Source organism: Aulostomus chinensis, chromosome 1 (genome assembly GCF_037954235.1).
Source record: "Aulostomus chinensis isolate RoL2024-O1b breed Wild chromosome 1, RoL_Achi_v1.0, whole genome shotgun sequence".
Taxonomy (NCBI): domain Eukaryota; kingdom Metazoa; phylum Chordata; class Actinopteri; order Syngnathiformes; family Aulostomidae; genus Aulostomus; species Aulostomus chinensis.
In genome coordinates this window covers 11,775,119-11,789,479 of record NC_141320.1, presented here as the reverse complement: position 1 = coordinate 11,789,479, position 14,361 = coordinate 11,775,119, and the positions used below count along the sequence as shown (strand labels likewise).

Sequence of the window (14,361 nt, the reverse complement as noted above, 5' to 3'; positions counted from 1 at the left end):
TGCACACCTCCTCTGTGAGGTCGCTCCTCCCACAGGCTCCTCTCATGCAGCCTCCGCTCAGGATATAGTTCATTCAAAATAAAATACCCACATTCATGTTCAACTTAAAACAAAAGCACAGAAAGACACTTGGGTACATGGAGAGCAAGATCAGTGAACACCGTTACAGGTTTCAAGAAGTGTTCCCAGAGGAGACATTGAAACCAAAACACCACTTCCTTGAACATTATCCATGGCTTACGACTGTTTTTGGGCCACTTGTGAATTTCTGGACAATGCGGTTTTGAAGCCAAACATCGATTTTTCAAAAGGATTGTGAGGCAGACTGTGTCTTTTAGAAACATTGTCATGACACTGGCAAAAAAACACCAGTCAATGATTGCATATCATACACCTGATTGCAACAATCAGAGGTCAACACTGTCGGTGTCCCGGATGACTCAAGTGGCAGTCGATGTTCTAAATGACAGCATTAAGGAGTCATTTGCAAGGGAGTTCCCCAGAGCAGAGGTTGTAAACATGACAAGCAAGGTAACCATTTTAGGCACAGACTACAAAGTTGGAATGCTGCTGCCCTTTGGATCGACAGGAGGCTTGCCTGACTTTGGAGAAATACTGCAAATAATAATTGTGCATGAAACCCCAGTCTTGGGCCTGAAATTGCTGAGTGGATGGTGAACACATGAGGAGCTTTAAGGTGGAGCCAACAGGAGAGAGAAAAATCCTCCAGCATTCAAAACTCAAGGATACATACCCCCTGGCTGCATACAGTACAGCAGATGGTCGGATGGTGTGCCTTAAACACTTCATTGGCACATTTGAGGAAGTAGACTTGGGTTGAGTAATTGTCATATCAATTGTGTGCACACTTTGCCAGTTGAAAGAAAACAAGAACTTGGTGTCTTAAAACAAAATACATGAGTTTAAAGGGCTGTCCACACTAACAAATATAAGAATAAAACTACTCAATCCTGTACTCACCACATGGTACTAAACTAGGGTGTGTAAAGTCTGGAAATGTTCAAATGAAAATGAAATGAACCTGTGCAAGTAAACATATCTATCAACTGTCTAAATTTCTTTAGGTTATCTGTCAATACAGCTGAGGACAACACTTCCCAACAACAATGGCGGTCCGGTTACGAGTCCTAATAGAAGAACAAAACATACAGAAGCTGATGCTTCCGGCAGGAATGCCTCATACAGTGGAAGACCTTGTTTCAGTTGTTGGTAAAACTTTCCAGTTACATGGGGAATTTGGACTATTATATGAAGACGAAGACTTTGGGAACCATTTTTTTACTCTTACCTCAACTGCGGATCTGCACCACAAGGCCACTGTGAAAGTGGTAAGAAAAGAACCACTGATCACCCTTGACCTACACCCACTACCACTGCATAAATCAGGACTGTCCTCAACAGTGAGCTCACTGGACACCACTCATGAGAGTAAAAGTGAATTTGACACCCATCCGGGAGATCCTGATCCATCCTCTCAAGTGTCTGTGCATCGTCCAGCTCAAAGACACCATCATTCTCCCTGGTTCATGCCGCTCTGCTCCATGGCCAGTGCCATTTAAAATTCCACAGTTTTCCCGTGATGTTGAGCTTATCCTTGCAGATGCAAACAAGTCTTATCAAGACACTGGAATACACTTCCGAGATGCAAGAGTGAAATCAGCAATAATGCATGACCTTTCAAAAGTAATTTTCTCTGTCACTGCATACCCCACAAATGAGCAAACAACCTCAGTGTCTGAAGCCCTTGTTCAGAAGTTTCCATGCCTTCAGGAGCCGGGATCATTTGCTGGGTTATACGGCTGGCAGCAGCGCATCAAGTACCAAATGCACAATTACCGTGCCAAGCTAGAGTCACCAAAATATGCCTATCCTGAAGTAGAAGTCAACACATTAAGGAGGAAGCATCCAGACGGTAAAGGTCCCGCTAAAAATGTGAAAAAGCCAAAGAAAGCCGAGGTAAATGATCTCCCTCCGCATCCTGCTGGAGAAGATGAAGACCCGTTGGAGAATGAGAGACTTGAATTGATCAGTGAAATAAAAAAGAAGAATAATGCAAAGACAATCGCAGAAAAAATGTCCAAAACCTTTTCAAGTCGAAGAGTCGAAGTGGTGACCCTCAGCCCATCCATCAGTGTCTTCAAAGAAAGGTGGCCCGCATTATTCAGTGAGGCTCAGGTGAGAATGTTTGATCATCTTTCTCTCCACCAAGAAACATTCATTTGTTTACTTTAACTTTGATGTCTGGTGTCTGCCATTGAACGTTTCGTACACTGTTCATTGACTCGTTCACCACATCAAAGAAGAGTTCCGTCGTATAACGACAATGTCCTTGGAGGGGACATTCATGCTTAAACTTGATGGGTACACACCCCGTCTTCTGCAGCTGATGCGTGCAAAAGGAGGAGCTACTGGTTCCAAGATGCGTCCTCTGCTGGACTCTATAAATGAGGTATGTTTGCTTTGAGGAATGAGCAAGATGTGATTGAAGTGAAATAGAAGTGAAATCATTTGAAACATTTGCATTGTCATCCATGAAGTGAAAGCTCTAACCAAGAGTTCATCATAAAATCGGTGAAGTGTCAAATACTGTGTGTGAAAAAGTGCCTTCAGTGTAAGGGCATGTAAATCTGTATTTAATAAATGGATCTCCTCACAGTCTCAGAGCATTTACCAGAAGAGGGATGGAGTTCTCCGCTGCCTCATCAGTCATCTTGGGGACAGGCAAGAAGAGCTCTTCCAAGACTGCCAGGTATGTTGGGAAGTGACTGATGGCTGACTGGCCTCCTTTACCTGCTTTCCCTCCTCCCCTACCTCCTCTCCTCTGTTATCTTTTCTCCTCTCATCTCTCCTCTCTCCTCTTCTCCCATCTCTGCTCTCTCCTCTCCTCTCATCTCTGCTCTCCTCTTCTCTCCTCTCTCCTCTTCTCTCATCTCTGCTCTCCTCTCTCCTCTTCTCCCATCTCTCCCCTCCTCTCCTCTCGTCTCTCCTCTCTCCTCTTCTCTCATCTCTGCTCTCCTCTCTCCTCTTCTCCCATCTCTCCTCTGCTCTCTCCTCTTCTCCCATCTCTGCTCTCCTCTCTCCTCCCATCTCTCCTCTTCTCTCATCTCTGCTCTCCTCTCTCCTCTTCTCTCATCTCTGCTCTCCTCTCTCCTCTTCTCCCATCTCTCCCCTCCTCTCTCCTCTTCTCTCATCTCTCCTCTCTCCTCTTCTCTCATCTCTGCTCTCCTCTCTCCTCTTCTCCCATCTCTCCTCTGCTCTCTCCTCTTCTCCCATCTCTGCTCTCCTCTCTCCTCTTCTCTCATCTCTGCTCTCCTCTCTCCTCTTCTCTCATCTCTGCTCTGCTCTCTCCTCTTCTCCCATCTCTCCTCTCCTCCCATCTCTCCTCTTCTCTCATCTCTGCTCTGCTCTCTCCTCTTCTCTCATCTCTCCTCTTCTCCCATCTCTCCCCTCCTCTCTCCTCTTCTCTCATCTCTCCTCTTCTCTCATCTCTGCTCTCCTCTCTCCTCTTCTCTCATCTCTGCTCTCCTCTCTCCTCTTCTCCCATCTCTGCTCTTCTCCCATCTCTCCTCTCCTCTCTCTTCTCTCATCTCTCCTCTTCTCTCATCTCTGCTCTCCTCTTCTCCCATCTCTGCTCTCCTCTCTCCTCTTCTCCCATCTCTCCTCTCCTCTCTCTTCTCTCATCTCTGCTCTCTCCTCTCTCCTCTTCTCTCATCTCTGCTCTCTCCTCTTCTCCCATCTCTCCTCTCTCCTCTTCTCCCATCTCTCCTCTCTCCTCTTCTCTCATCTCTCCTCTCTCCTCTTCTCTCATCTCTGCTCTCTCCTCTTCTCCCATCTCTCCTCTCTCCTCTTCTCCCATCTCTCCTCTCTCCTCCCATATATATACACCCTTAAATTAAAAAATCACATGCTTTTTCTTATTCCTTTTTAACATGGAGGACTCATGTGAGGACCACAGAACAAACGATGAAGGTGATCCTGGTCCATAATGTCATGGCTGAGGAGGATCCCGCAGAAGTGTCAGTTGTGATTGAGGGCAACCAAGTTCTGGCTGGGTGTGGAAACCCAACCAACGCCTGCATGCTGTTGATGGGCTTGATCTGTGCCCTGAACCTTGAGTATCCCAAAACACTCCAAAATACCTTCCAAGTATTCCAGAAACTCTTCTTGGAGCTTGATGGAGCAAAGCTGTTCAAGAAGGTCCACACCCTCAAAACCAAGCTAATGGAATGAACTATTTACATCAGGGGTCCCCATCATGTGCCATGGGGGGCTGAGAGAATGGAGCTTTTTTGGTTTCTTTTTCAAGCAATCCCCCCCCCCCCAAAAAAAATCAAGCCATCAAAAACAAAAAAAATTGCAAACAGATACAAAATTTAAAAAAAGACTCCAACAGATTTGCCTTTTTTCTTTTCCTTGTTTTCTTTTCTTTCTTTCTTTTTTCTAATTAGTTCTCTTGGTCTCTGGTCGATGGTGTCGCGAGTGGTTGGAATGAAAACCTGCACACTCGGCCCTCCATGGGACATGATTGGGGACTCCTGCTTTAACACTCTAAAAGCAGCTTCTCCATCGTTGAACCACTCTTCCTCTCAGCAGATTTCTATTCCCTCTCTCTTCTCGTCTCTTTACTCTCTCCGTTACACTGAGGTGACGGTGGGCTTCGTTTGTTCAGCTGGAAAACATGAGCTGTTCCTTTAGTTAAAGAAGCATCAATCACACGGCCGCTTCCATGCACCAGTTTCTACCTTAAAGACTGATCATCTGCTGATGTTTGATGCTTTATAGTTCTCCACTATGTTGTCTGTTGCATCTGAGAGAAATGCCCGCTATGACATAGTTTCCTTCACATTTATGACTGAAAATGGTCGACTGTAAAATGTATTTAGGAGCATGTTTGAAGATAAAGACCAGGATGAAGTGAAGTCACAGCAGCCTCTGAACCAGTGTTTGTCACCGTTCATGATTTCAGTTCGATGATTTCAAGAATAAAGCCGATAGCTTCTGAATGTTCACAGTCTATTTTATGTCATCTCCTGTCCTTCCACATCAGTGCTCTGTGATGCAGGACCACACACCTTTTGGAAATATAGACAAAGGCTCCCTTTATGTTGTGTCTGCTTTTAAACTTTTTGTTCATTAAAAACATTGACATTTTCACCTGTTTGTCTGAAGCAAGTTTTTTTAGGTCAATCTTACCTTCCTTGAATAATTAATGTTTATTTACTCATAATAATCAATTTTGAATAATAATTATTAAGTAACTAGTGTAGTAGTACTAACAATCAAGAGTAAATACTACCCAATTTCATTGAGTAATTAGTAGTTGAATGTACAGCGGAATGTGAGGTGAACTTTACTCAATTTATTTTAGTATGTCATAGCTTTTTATTTGAGGTACTTTATACCTAAAATATGTCATTAAATCTACCTAAATAAAGAGTGCAAATGTACCTCAGATTTATTGGGTAAATACTATAGGTGGTTTTTTACAGTGTACATATGTTCATGTCTGTGTAGGTCCATGTGTGTATCGTTCAGCATGAGTGTCTATAAACTGATCTTTTGATTGAAAGGAAGGGTGATTTTGTTGAGAATGTGATCATTCAAAGTACACAGTGAAATGCTTTAATATATAAGAGCAGCAAATAAAACTGATTTTAAAAAATTAAAAATCTCTCTCTCTCTCACACCATTGGTCAAGGCAGACACAAAGATCACGAGAATCTGGATCTTGTGTTTGGCTTCAGTGAAACCAAACCAGATGAACCAACAAGTGTTCATTCTGGTGGTTTTTCAAACTCTCCAAAGCTGCTTTTATTTTGGCTGTTGAAACTTAGTAACGGAGAGTTCTCTCTTCTTCTTATCTTTAGTTCTGAAACCGTCTGTTGTCACGGTCCAGCAGCGATGCCTCTCGGTTGCTATGGTTACTGAGCTCAGAGAGAAATGAGAGACTGAAGACAAGTTTCCTCCAAGTCTCCTCAGCAGAGTCGTGTGAGGACGAGCAGCAGAAGTCTCAGCCTCCTGTCCCTTTTAGAGCTGATCAGTCTCTCTCTGCAGGGTCCAGTCGTCCCTCCCTGCTGCTGCTGCTGGTTTTTCTTGAAGTTCATTGAAAATCCAAGCAGAAGCACAGTTGATGTGAGTGACATCATCAGAGAGAAGCTGCTAATCTGATGAAGGACCACAATCAGGATGAAGAATTGGTGATGAAGATCACAACGTCATCAGCAGAAAATCTGAATCCTAGTTCTTCTAGTTCTAGTTCTTCTCATCAAGCCTGTGTGCGTGTGTGTGTGTGAGTGTGTGTGTGTGTGTGTGTGTGTGTGTGTGTGTGTGTGTGTGTGTCAGCAGCTCCCAGCTGCAGCAGTCAGTTCAGTTTCACTTCAGTGTGACTGAGGGAGGTTTTTGTACGATGGTTTTTCACAGTGTGAACACCCCCTGACTGTTGATGCTGTGATAACTCTGACAGTAATAAACGGCTGCATCTTCAGCCTGAACTCCACTGATGGTCAGAGTGAAGCCAGAGTTTGATCCACTGCCTGAAAAACGAGCTGGAGTCCCTGATGCTCTCGAGGTGGCCCAGTAAATGAGAGGTTTAGGAGGTTCTCCTTCTCTCTGCTGGTACCAGGATAAACGGTTCCCACTATAAACATCCTGACTGGTTGAACATGGGAGGGAGACGGAGGCTCCTGGAGCAGATCTCACTGCTGCAGGCTGAGTCACGGTGACCTGACCTCTGGACTCTGAGGAGACACACACACAACCATCAAGCAGCTTCATCTCAGAGGACCCATGTTGATGGAGGACAGCAGCTGGACCCTCTGGACTTTACCTGTCAAGCAGCAGCAGAGGAGCGTCCAGACGAGGGCGGAGGTCAACGCCATGTTTCTGATGAGCAGATTTCTGTGGCTTCTGTTGTGGTGACGGACAGCTGTCAGTCATCCAGGGTTCAAGTCTCAGGACTATAAAGTGTCCCGGAGCACTGGAGCATGGTGCTGCTGATGCAAAGTGTCTCTCTATGGAAATGTTCAGAGGGACTCAGCAGAGACGTGGACGCTCTGATGCTGCTGCTGCATCCGTCAATCAATCAATCACCTGATCAGAGTATTGATCAGGATGTGTCAGAGCTCCTTTTTAGCTGCTCTGACCTTCATGTGATGAGTACGGAGCCCTGGAGAGGCCAGAGAGACAGAAAACACATGTTGGAGCCAGATGTTGCTCCCACAATGGGATTCAATTGATTTTTTTGATTTTTTAATGATGAACCTCGTTCATTTGTGGTCATCAAATAGAACCGGTTCCAAGTTCTGCATCAGAGGGAACAGGTTCTATCTCCTGGCCATGGATTGATGAACTGAGGGAACTTGTTCAAGTCTCGCTTTGGCCGCTCTGGGGCTCCGTAGCTTCCATGACTTCTCTTCATGTTCAGGTCTAATCTCTTGATTCATGACCATCTAGAACATGGAAGCAGACTTGTTGACCTGCTGCTGTGCTGGCAGGGTTCAAAGCAGCTCCGACGTTTGACTGCTGGCTTCTGACTCAAGTGGGTGTGTGTTTCCCAGTCAGAGAGTCGTGTCTCTACAGTCAGAGGTTTTTGTACGGCGCCTCAATGAGTTTGTGTCACTGTGGTGGACGTTCGGTGGAGGAACCAGACTGGATGTTGGACGTAAGTTTCTGCTCAAACTCTGAGGAAAATGTTGTCCAGTTTGGTTGGAAATTCCATCTGGGAACATTTGCAGCAGAGTTTTTGTGTGTTTTGAACAGTTTGTGTGTTGATGTGTTGAGTTCTCCTGCTTTAACGTGGAGAACGACTCCAAGAAGGTTTCTGTCCAAATTCCTGTCAGACTGAAATTGAACTCCTTGAAGTGTAGAAATGATCCAATGGGTTTCCCTTCAGTTTGAAGTGTTTGATGAGTGAGGACTGAAGTCCACATCAAGAAGAACGGACGCTTCCATTTGAAAATGGCCCAGTTTTACATGGTGAATTGAACAGATTTCATTTCATTTCAATGTAATTTTCTAATTTGCCGTTTGCTTGTCACTCATTTGCAGTGTTTGATGAGTGCAGGTTGAAAATCCCCTGTAGAATCATTGGTGCTGGTTGCTTCACTCTGCTTGGAGACTGTCAGCCTCAGTGAGGTGAACCCCTCTGTTCAAGGACTCAATCTGCTACAAGTCCATTCTACCAGCAGCTGAATCAGGGAGATTGGAATGTGTGGGGTTTCTTTGTTCTTCATCTTCATGACTGAACAGAGAAGCTTTAGTTGATGGCAGTTTTCAAAGTGGAGCTGCTGCCAAAGGGGCTTTCCTCCATTGTCAGGGTCCTGCTTCTATTTGGGCGGTGAGGACTCTTTCTGAGCCGCTTCTTGAAGGGAAGTGAAACAATGTGTGAGTGAGTGACTGCTGGAGCAGAGAAACATCTGACAGAAACTCCTTCAAGAGGAAATCTGCTCTCACAGTCCTGGTGTCCAAGCAGCAGGGTTTGATTGACAGCTGCCCCGTCCTCTAACCTGAGCGGTGTCTTCTAGGTGATGTCCCTCCCTCCCTGACGGTGCTGCCCCCCTCCAGCCAGGAGCTGCAGCAGGAGAGGGTCACGCTGGTGTGTCTGGCCAACAAGGGCTTCCCTTCAGACTGGAGTCTGGCCTGGAAGGTGGACGGCAGCAGCAGCAGCGGCGGCGGGGAGGAGAGCAGGAGCCCCGGGGTGCTGGAGAAGGACGGGCTCTACAGCTGGAGCAGCACCCTGAGGCTCCCCGCAGACCAGTGGAGGAAGGTGGGCTCGGTGAGCTGTGAGGCCACCCAGGGCTCCCAGACTCCAGTGTCAGAGGTGCTGAGGAGAGACCAGTGTTCCCAGTCCTGACCTGACTCACTGGGACTCTGAACTCTGCAACAGTTTTCCTCTGTAAACGTTGCCATCAGAATGTTTGCTGCTCCATTTTGATTGTTGCTCTCCAGCTTCAGCTCAATAAAAACCTCTTCATCACATCAGTCCCATGTGGAGCTGCGTTGTTCCAACAACACTGAGCTCTCAGCTCATAGCAGTTCTACAATAAAGGTTCCAACACAACGTTCCATTGATCCATGAACAAAGCAGGCAGTGAGACCATGATGATGTCACATCTGTCCACTGTCCAGATGTCAGAGCTGAAAATGATAGGATGCCATGTTCCCTTCAACAACAGTCCAGCAGAAAGCCACCATGAAGACCTGAGGAGGAGCAAGGCAGCTCACCACAGTCAGGAACTCCCAGTCACCTCAACAAGGTTTCTGTCCACTCACGTTCAACCAGACCAGCAGATCACCTGCATCCCCACTGCCTCACCACCAGAGGGCAGTAGAATATCAAATCTAGAGGTTCGGTCCATTGTGTCACGATGACATCAAAGACAAAATTCTGAAATCAAAGAGTAAAAAAATTCTGGGTTCAAAGAATTCTGAAGTCAAGTTTTGGAAGTCGATCATGAACATGAACCTCCAAGTCTGAAGTTTAAACTGGTAGCTGTGGTTTGACTGGTTTGTTGTTTAAGTTACCAGGTTTGTAAATACTTTCCCATTCAGGGCCTTGAATTTCAGGGGAATCCTTCAACCAAGTCATGTCAAAATAAGGGCATTTCTGGTTCCTTGAAGCTGCCTTCGATGCTCAGCCACAGGTAAATCCCTCCTCCTAGTAACAGGACAAAGTAAACATTGTCCCCATGGTAACAGCCTCTCCTCACTGGTCACTACACAGTAGGAACATTCCTAAAACATGGCTGCAGCTGATTTATGCTCATTGTTCACGGGGAAAGGAAAGTTTGTTTGAAGGTGAAAAGAACATTTAGATTATTTTTGATGGTAAAACCAGATTTTACCAGGAGTTTCTCCTTAAAACAGAAATGTTTGAGTTTCAGCTGATTTGACTTCCTCAACAACATTGGATTCCATTCTTCTTTCACTCACAAACCAAAAGCTTGAGACCAAATGAGGGCTGGACTGTAAACTGACTGGTCTCTGGCTCGCGCTAAGGAAGTTAGCATGTTTGTGTTCACCACCCCTTCCTAATAAGATGTTTGGAGTGTGCAGTCAACGCTGGTCTGATCTGTTCAGATTAGCCACACCCTCATTGGGACTCAGTAAAGTGAGACAGGAAGGTTCCACTTCTAATGGAACATTTGAACGTTTGGAAGGAAGCAAGAGAGCAAACTGGCTTGCAGTGTGGCTCTGGTTCCAGTGACGTGCTCCTGGTCCTCCACCATCAATCCTCTCGAGTTCAGCTCCAACCCACCACAGAGCTTCAGGCTCCTGGAAGACTTCTCTACTTTCCTCTGAACCTCCAGCTGAAACCCAGTTTGCAGTGCTGTTTGTTCCATGCAACTTACCTGACACAAACATCAGCCACACTGCACTGTCATGTCAAAGGTTGGTTTCTATTTAATCACTGAGCAAACGGAGAGCAAACCAAACCCTCCAGGATGCTGCCTCCCAAAAACAATTCCCTATGAATCATTCCATGACCTGGAAAACCACATCTGTCATGAACAGACTGGAATGTCCTGTGAGCAAAGAGTTCTGTGGAGGAAGAACCAGACGAGGCTTCCAAGACAGACGACGGAACACAAACATGCAGTCCACCCAGGCAACATGGACTCTGAGCAGTTGGTGCAGGGCTGCCATGTTTCATTCACTAGCAAACATTCTATGATACCCAGCAGACTACAAACTACTGAGGTGTCACCATTGACTCTACTTTTAACAACTGGAGTCACATCCAGTTTGAAGGTTTCTGACTTGGATCAACTTCATATTTTTATGTAACGGCCTCAAGAAATGGAAAATGTAGAACGTTCATGTCATTACATGTCATTCTCCATTGGGTCACTAGGGGGCAGCACCTACCTGCAACTCCTGTGAGCCCTCAGTCTTACCTCATTTTCAGGCTCCAACTAAAATGAAGCTTCAACTCTTCTGAATCCTCTCCACCTGTCAGATCTGTTTGAAACTTCCAGGTTTGATCAACATCCCAGTCTGAACACATCTACAGGTCAGTAGTGACCACAGCGCCACCTACTGGCAACAGGAAATGACAGATTTGACACTGAGATGTCCTCATTTAGCCTGTTCATGGTGTCCTGCTCAGATGTGGTCAGACCCACCCTGAGAGTTTAGGGAGAACCCTTGGATGACCCTTAATTTCCTTTTATTAAACTTTTATTAAACTCCAATAAAACTGAAGTCATCGTCCTGGGCCCAAAACATCTTTGAGACACCCTATCTAATGAGACAGGTACCCTGGAAGGTATTACCTTGGCCCCCAGCACCACCCTAAGGAACCTAGGAGTTCTCTTTGATCAGGATCTGTCCTTTCATGCCCACATTCAGCAAATTTCTAGGACTGCTTTCTTTCATTTGTGAAACATTGCTGAGATCACACACATCCTGTCTCAAAAAGATGCAGAAAAACTCGTCCATGCTTTTGTCACTTCCAGGCTGGATTACTGCAATTCCCTCCTATCAGGCTCCACCAGGAGGTCCCTAAAGACTCTCCAGCTGGTCCAAAATGCTGCTGCCTGACTAGAACTAGTAGAAGAGACCATGTCTCTCCTGTATTGGCTTCTCTGCATGGCTCCCTGTCAAATTTAGAAGAGAATTCTAAATTCTCCTTCTCCCATCAAAGTCCTCAACAGTCAGGCTCCTTCTTACCTGACAGAGCTCCTAGTCCCCTATTATCCAGCTAGAACCCTTCGCTCGCAGGATGCAGGGTTACTGGTGGTTCCTGGAGTTCTAAAAGTAGAATGGAGCCAGAGCCTTCAGCTATCAGGCTCCCCTCCTGTGGAACCGTCTCCCAGTTTCAGTCCAGGATGCAGACACCCTCTCGACCTTTAAGAGCAACCTTTTTGATCAGGCTTGTAGTTGGGCTGCTTAGGCTGGCCCTTAGATATGCTGCTATTGGCTTAGGCTGCTGGGGGATCTCCCATGGTGCACTGGGCTTCTCTCTCCTCCTCTCTGTCCTCCTGTACTCAAACATATTACTAACTCATCCTCTTCTCCCCTCATCCCAGATCCTGGTGCTGCTGGAGGAGGCTGCAGACCTGAAGAGGCTCAAGCTGTCACCCGTAGCTCCACCTGCTCATCGTCTGTTCATCAGTCTCTTCCCTTCTCTCTCTCTTTATCTCTGTCCCTCTCTTTCCTTCTGCATATCTGTCTTCCTCCATTATCTGTCTTTGTGTCTGCCCTGCTCTCCTGCTCTCTTTCCCCCCAACCGGTCAAAGCAGAAGGCCGTCCCCACTGATCCTGGATCTGCTCCACGTTCCTGCATGTTAAAAGGAAGGTTTTTGTCAGCACTGTTGCAGGATGTGCTGCTGGTGGAGAATTGTTGGGTGGACGTTCATTGAAGGAGTTTGGTTCTAGACCTGCTCTACCTGTAAAGAGTCATGAGAGAACTTTGTTGTGATTTGGTGCTATACAAATGAAATTGACAAAATTGACTTGAAGCCTGGGACTTCAGGTCAAACGCTGAGACCACGGCGTGATGGAGAGTTCTGATGATTCATCAGCACAATCAGACTCTGAGAACTCCTCCCTCCCTGGTTGATCTGAGTCAAAGTTCCCATGTCTGATCAACTTCCTGTCCTGATGACATCACTGCTGCAGGTGAACAGTTAGCATTGCTCTGTTTGATGAAGCTGCGTTCAGGGAATGAGGAAGTTTCCCTTTGTGTCACTGCTTCTCTACTAATCTGATCTCTGATCAGTTCATCAAGAAGAGTCTGGGGTCAGGGGCTTGATGAGTAGAGCTGTTTAGTCAGGAGGAGGCTGCTCTGATTGGTTCCTGACACTGAAACAAGACCTTCATATATTTATGATGACATCACCAATAGGAGCCTTCAGTCTGTCAGGGGGTAGAATTCAGTCAGCACCAATGACATCAGAGTCAGAGTTCAGACATCAAAGACAGACATTAAAGCCTCTCCTACAAAACAAGAAAATAGTGTAATATATTGGAAACTCTACTGCAATTAATGGTGGGAATCTTTGGACACCTCACGATTCAATTATTCAAATTCAGGGGCTAAGATTCAGTCACAAAATGATTATTGATGCATCTCTAATTTATGTTTATTGATGCACTTTTTCACATTTTTGCAACAATTTTCTAAAAAAAATATTTGGAATAAAAACAAGAGTTGAACTCATTTCTATTATATTTTATTTTGCTGTTGAAAAAAAACCACATTGGTATCTTTTGGGAAGCCTGGAAATAAGAGGAAAACGTAGCTCATTCCCACCCCACCAGTCAAGAGAGTCCCCAGAGATGGAGAGGTGGAGAACTACAGTACTTCTTAACTTCTTCCTGAGCCCTGGCTCAGGCAGACCTGCTGGGCTGTTGCACTTGAGCATCAGTAAAGTTCTGCCCCAGCAGGCTCTCCAGCCGAGATGATGACAAAGTCCTTCTTTTGGGAGCTCGGTGGTCCTCCTCCCTCACAGCAGGGTTTGTTCCTGGTCCTCTTGCTCATCTTGCTGTGGGTAAATACACAATGAGAGGAATTGTAGTTCTTTATGATCAGGCTGCACTGACAAGTGGTGAAAGACTCTGCAGCTGCTCCAGGATGCAGCTGCACACATATTGACAGGAAATAGGAAGAGAGACCATATCACCCAGTCTGAGCTTCGCTGCACCGGCTTCCAATAAAATCCATCTTTTCTAGCTCTTAAAGGAAAATTCAGGCACAAAATGAACCTTAGGTGTGTTCTTGAATCATTATTATTATTATTATTGTTATTATTATTGACAATTGCAGGGATTTTGTTTTACAGCAAACTGGTTTTCGGTGCATACCGCTAATTATCTCCTAATGCAGGTTGTGGGGGCAGCAGATAAACAGACAAATCAACAATAACATACACTTAAAGCAGCATAAAGCCTCAGTAGTGATAAAGCAGAGCCTTGATGTGGAAACAAAATCACTGAGAACTTTAAGTGTACAGAACGTTTATTAAAAGACAAGTCTATAAAGAACAGGTAAAAAGGAGTGTGGATGGCTGTTTACACTTTAATTCAGCTGTAGAAGAAGAAGAACTTCACTGTGAAAATTCATCCTGTATGTTACAGCCGGCCCTCCTGGACATCGGAAGTCCAACCAGTCCGTTGCATAGCAACCGCGTATTTGCTTCAGTGGTGCCCAGCAGCACAGCAGCCTGCCTGAGCAGGACCACTCTGTCTGTGTAGGAGCAGGCATGGGCAGAATGGGCAAAGGACGTTTTTCCATTGTGTCTTCTCAAGTTTCCTGAGCTGAGGAGCTTTAGCAACTAACTCAGCAAAATTAATGTCTCTAAAATGTGTGTTTTCATGTGTGTTCTCATAATTATTCGC

The 14,361-nt window shown here is 45.6% G+C and overlaps 1 protein-coding gene across 1 annotated transcript; it reads left to right on the top strand.

The window, feature by feature from the left end:
• Window positions 1-435: 435 nt before the first annotated feature.
• LOC147270365 (uncharacterized) lies at window positions 436-4,297 on the top strand. The gene is made up of 5 exons (XM_086205185.1): window positions 436-531; window positions 1,792-2,196; window positions 2,315-2,470; window positions 2,678-2,772; window positions 3,972-4,297. The coding sequence occupies exons 1-5, from the start codon at window positions 436-438 to the stop codon at window positions 4,249-4,251; spliced, it is 1,032 nt and encodes a 343-aa protein (XP_086061311.1). The 3' UTR covers window positions 4,252-4,297.
• Window positions 4,298-14,361: the final 10,064 nt, after the last annotated feature.

Coding starts and splice junctions, on each gene's coding strand:
- LOC147270365 (XM_086205185.1), top strand. CDS start 436: ATGACTCAAGTGGCAGTCGATGTTCTAAATGACAGCATTAAGGAGTCA. Junction 532..1,791: donor TTGTAAACATGACAAGCAAG/GTAACCATTTTA, acceptor CCATGCCTTCAG/GAGCCGGGATCATTTGCTGG. Junction 2,773..3,971: donor CTCTTCCAAGACTGCCAGGT/ATGTTGGGAAGT, acceptor TCATGTGAGGAC/CACAGAACAAACGATGAAGG.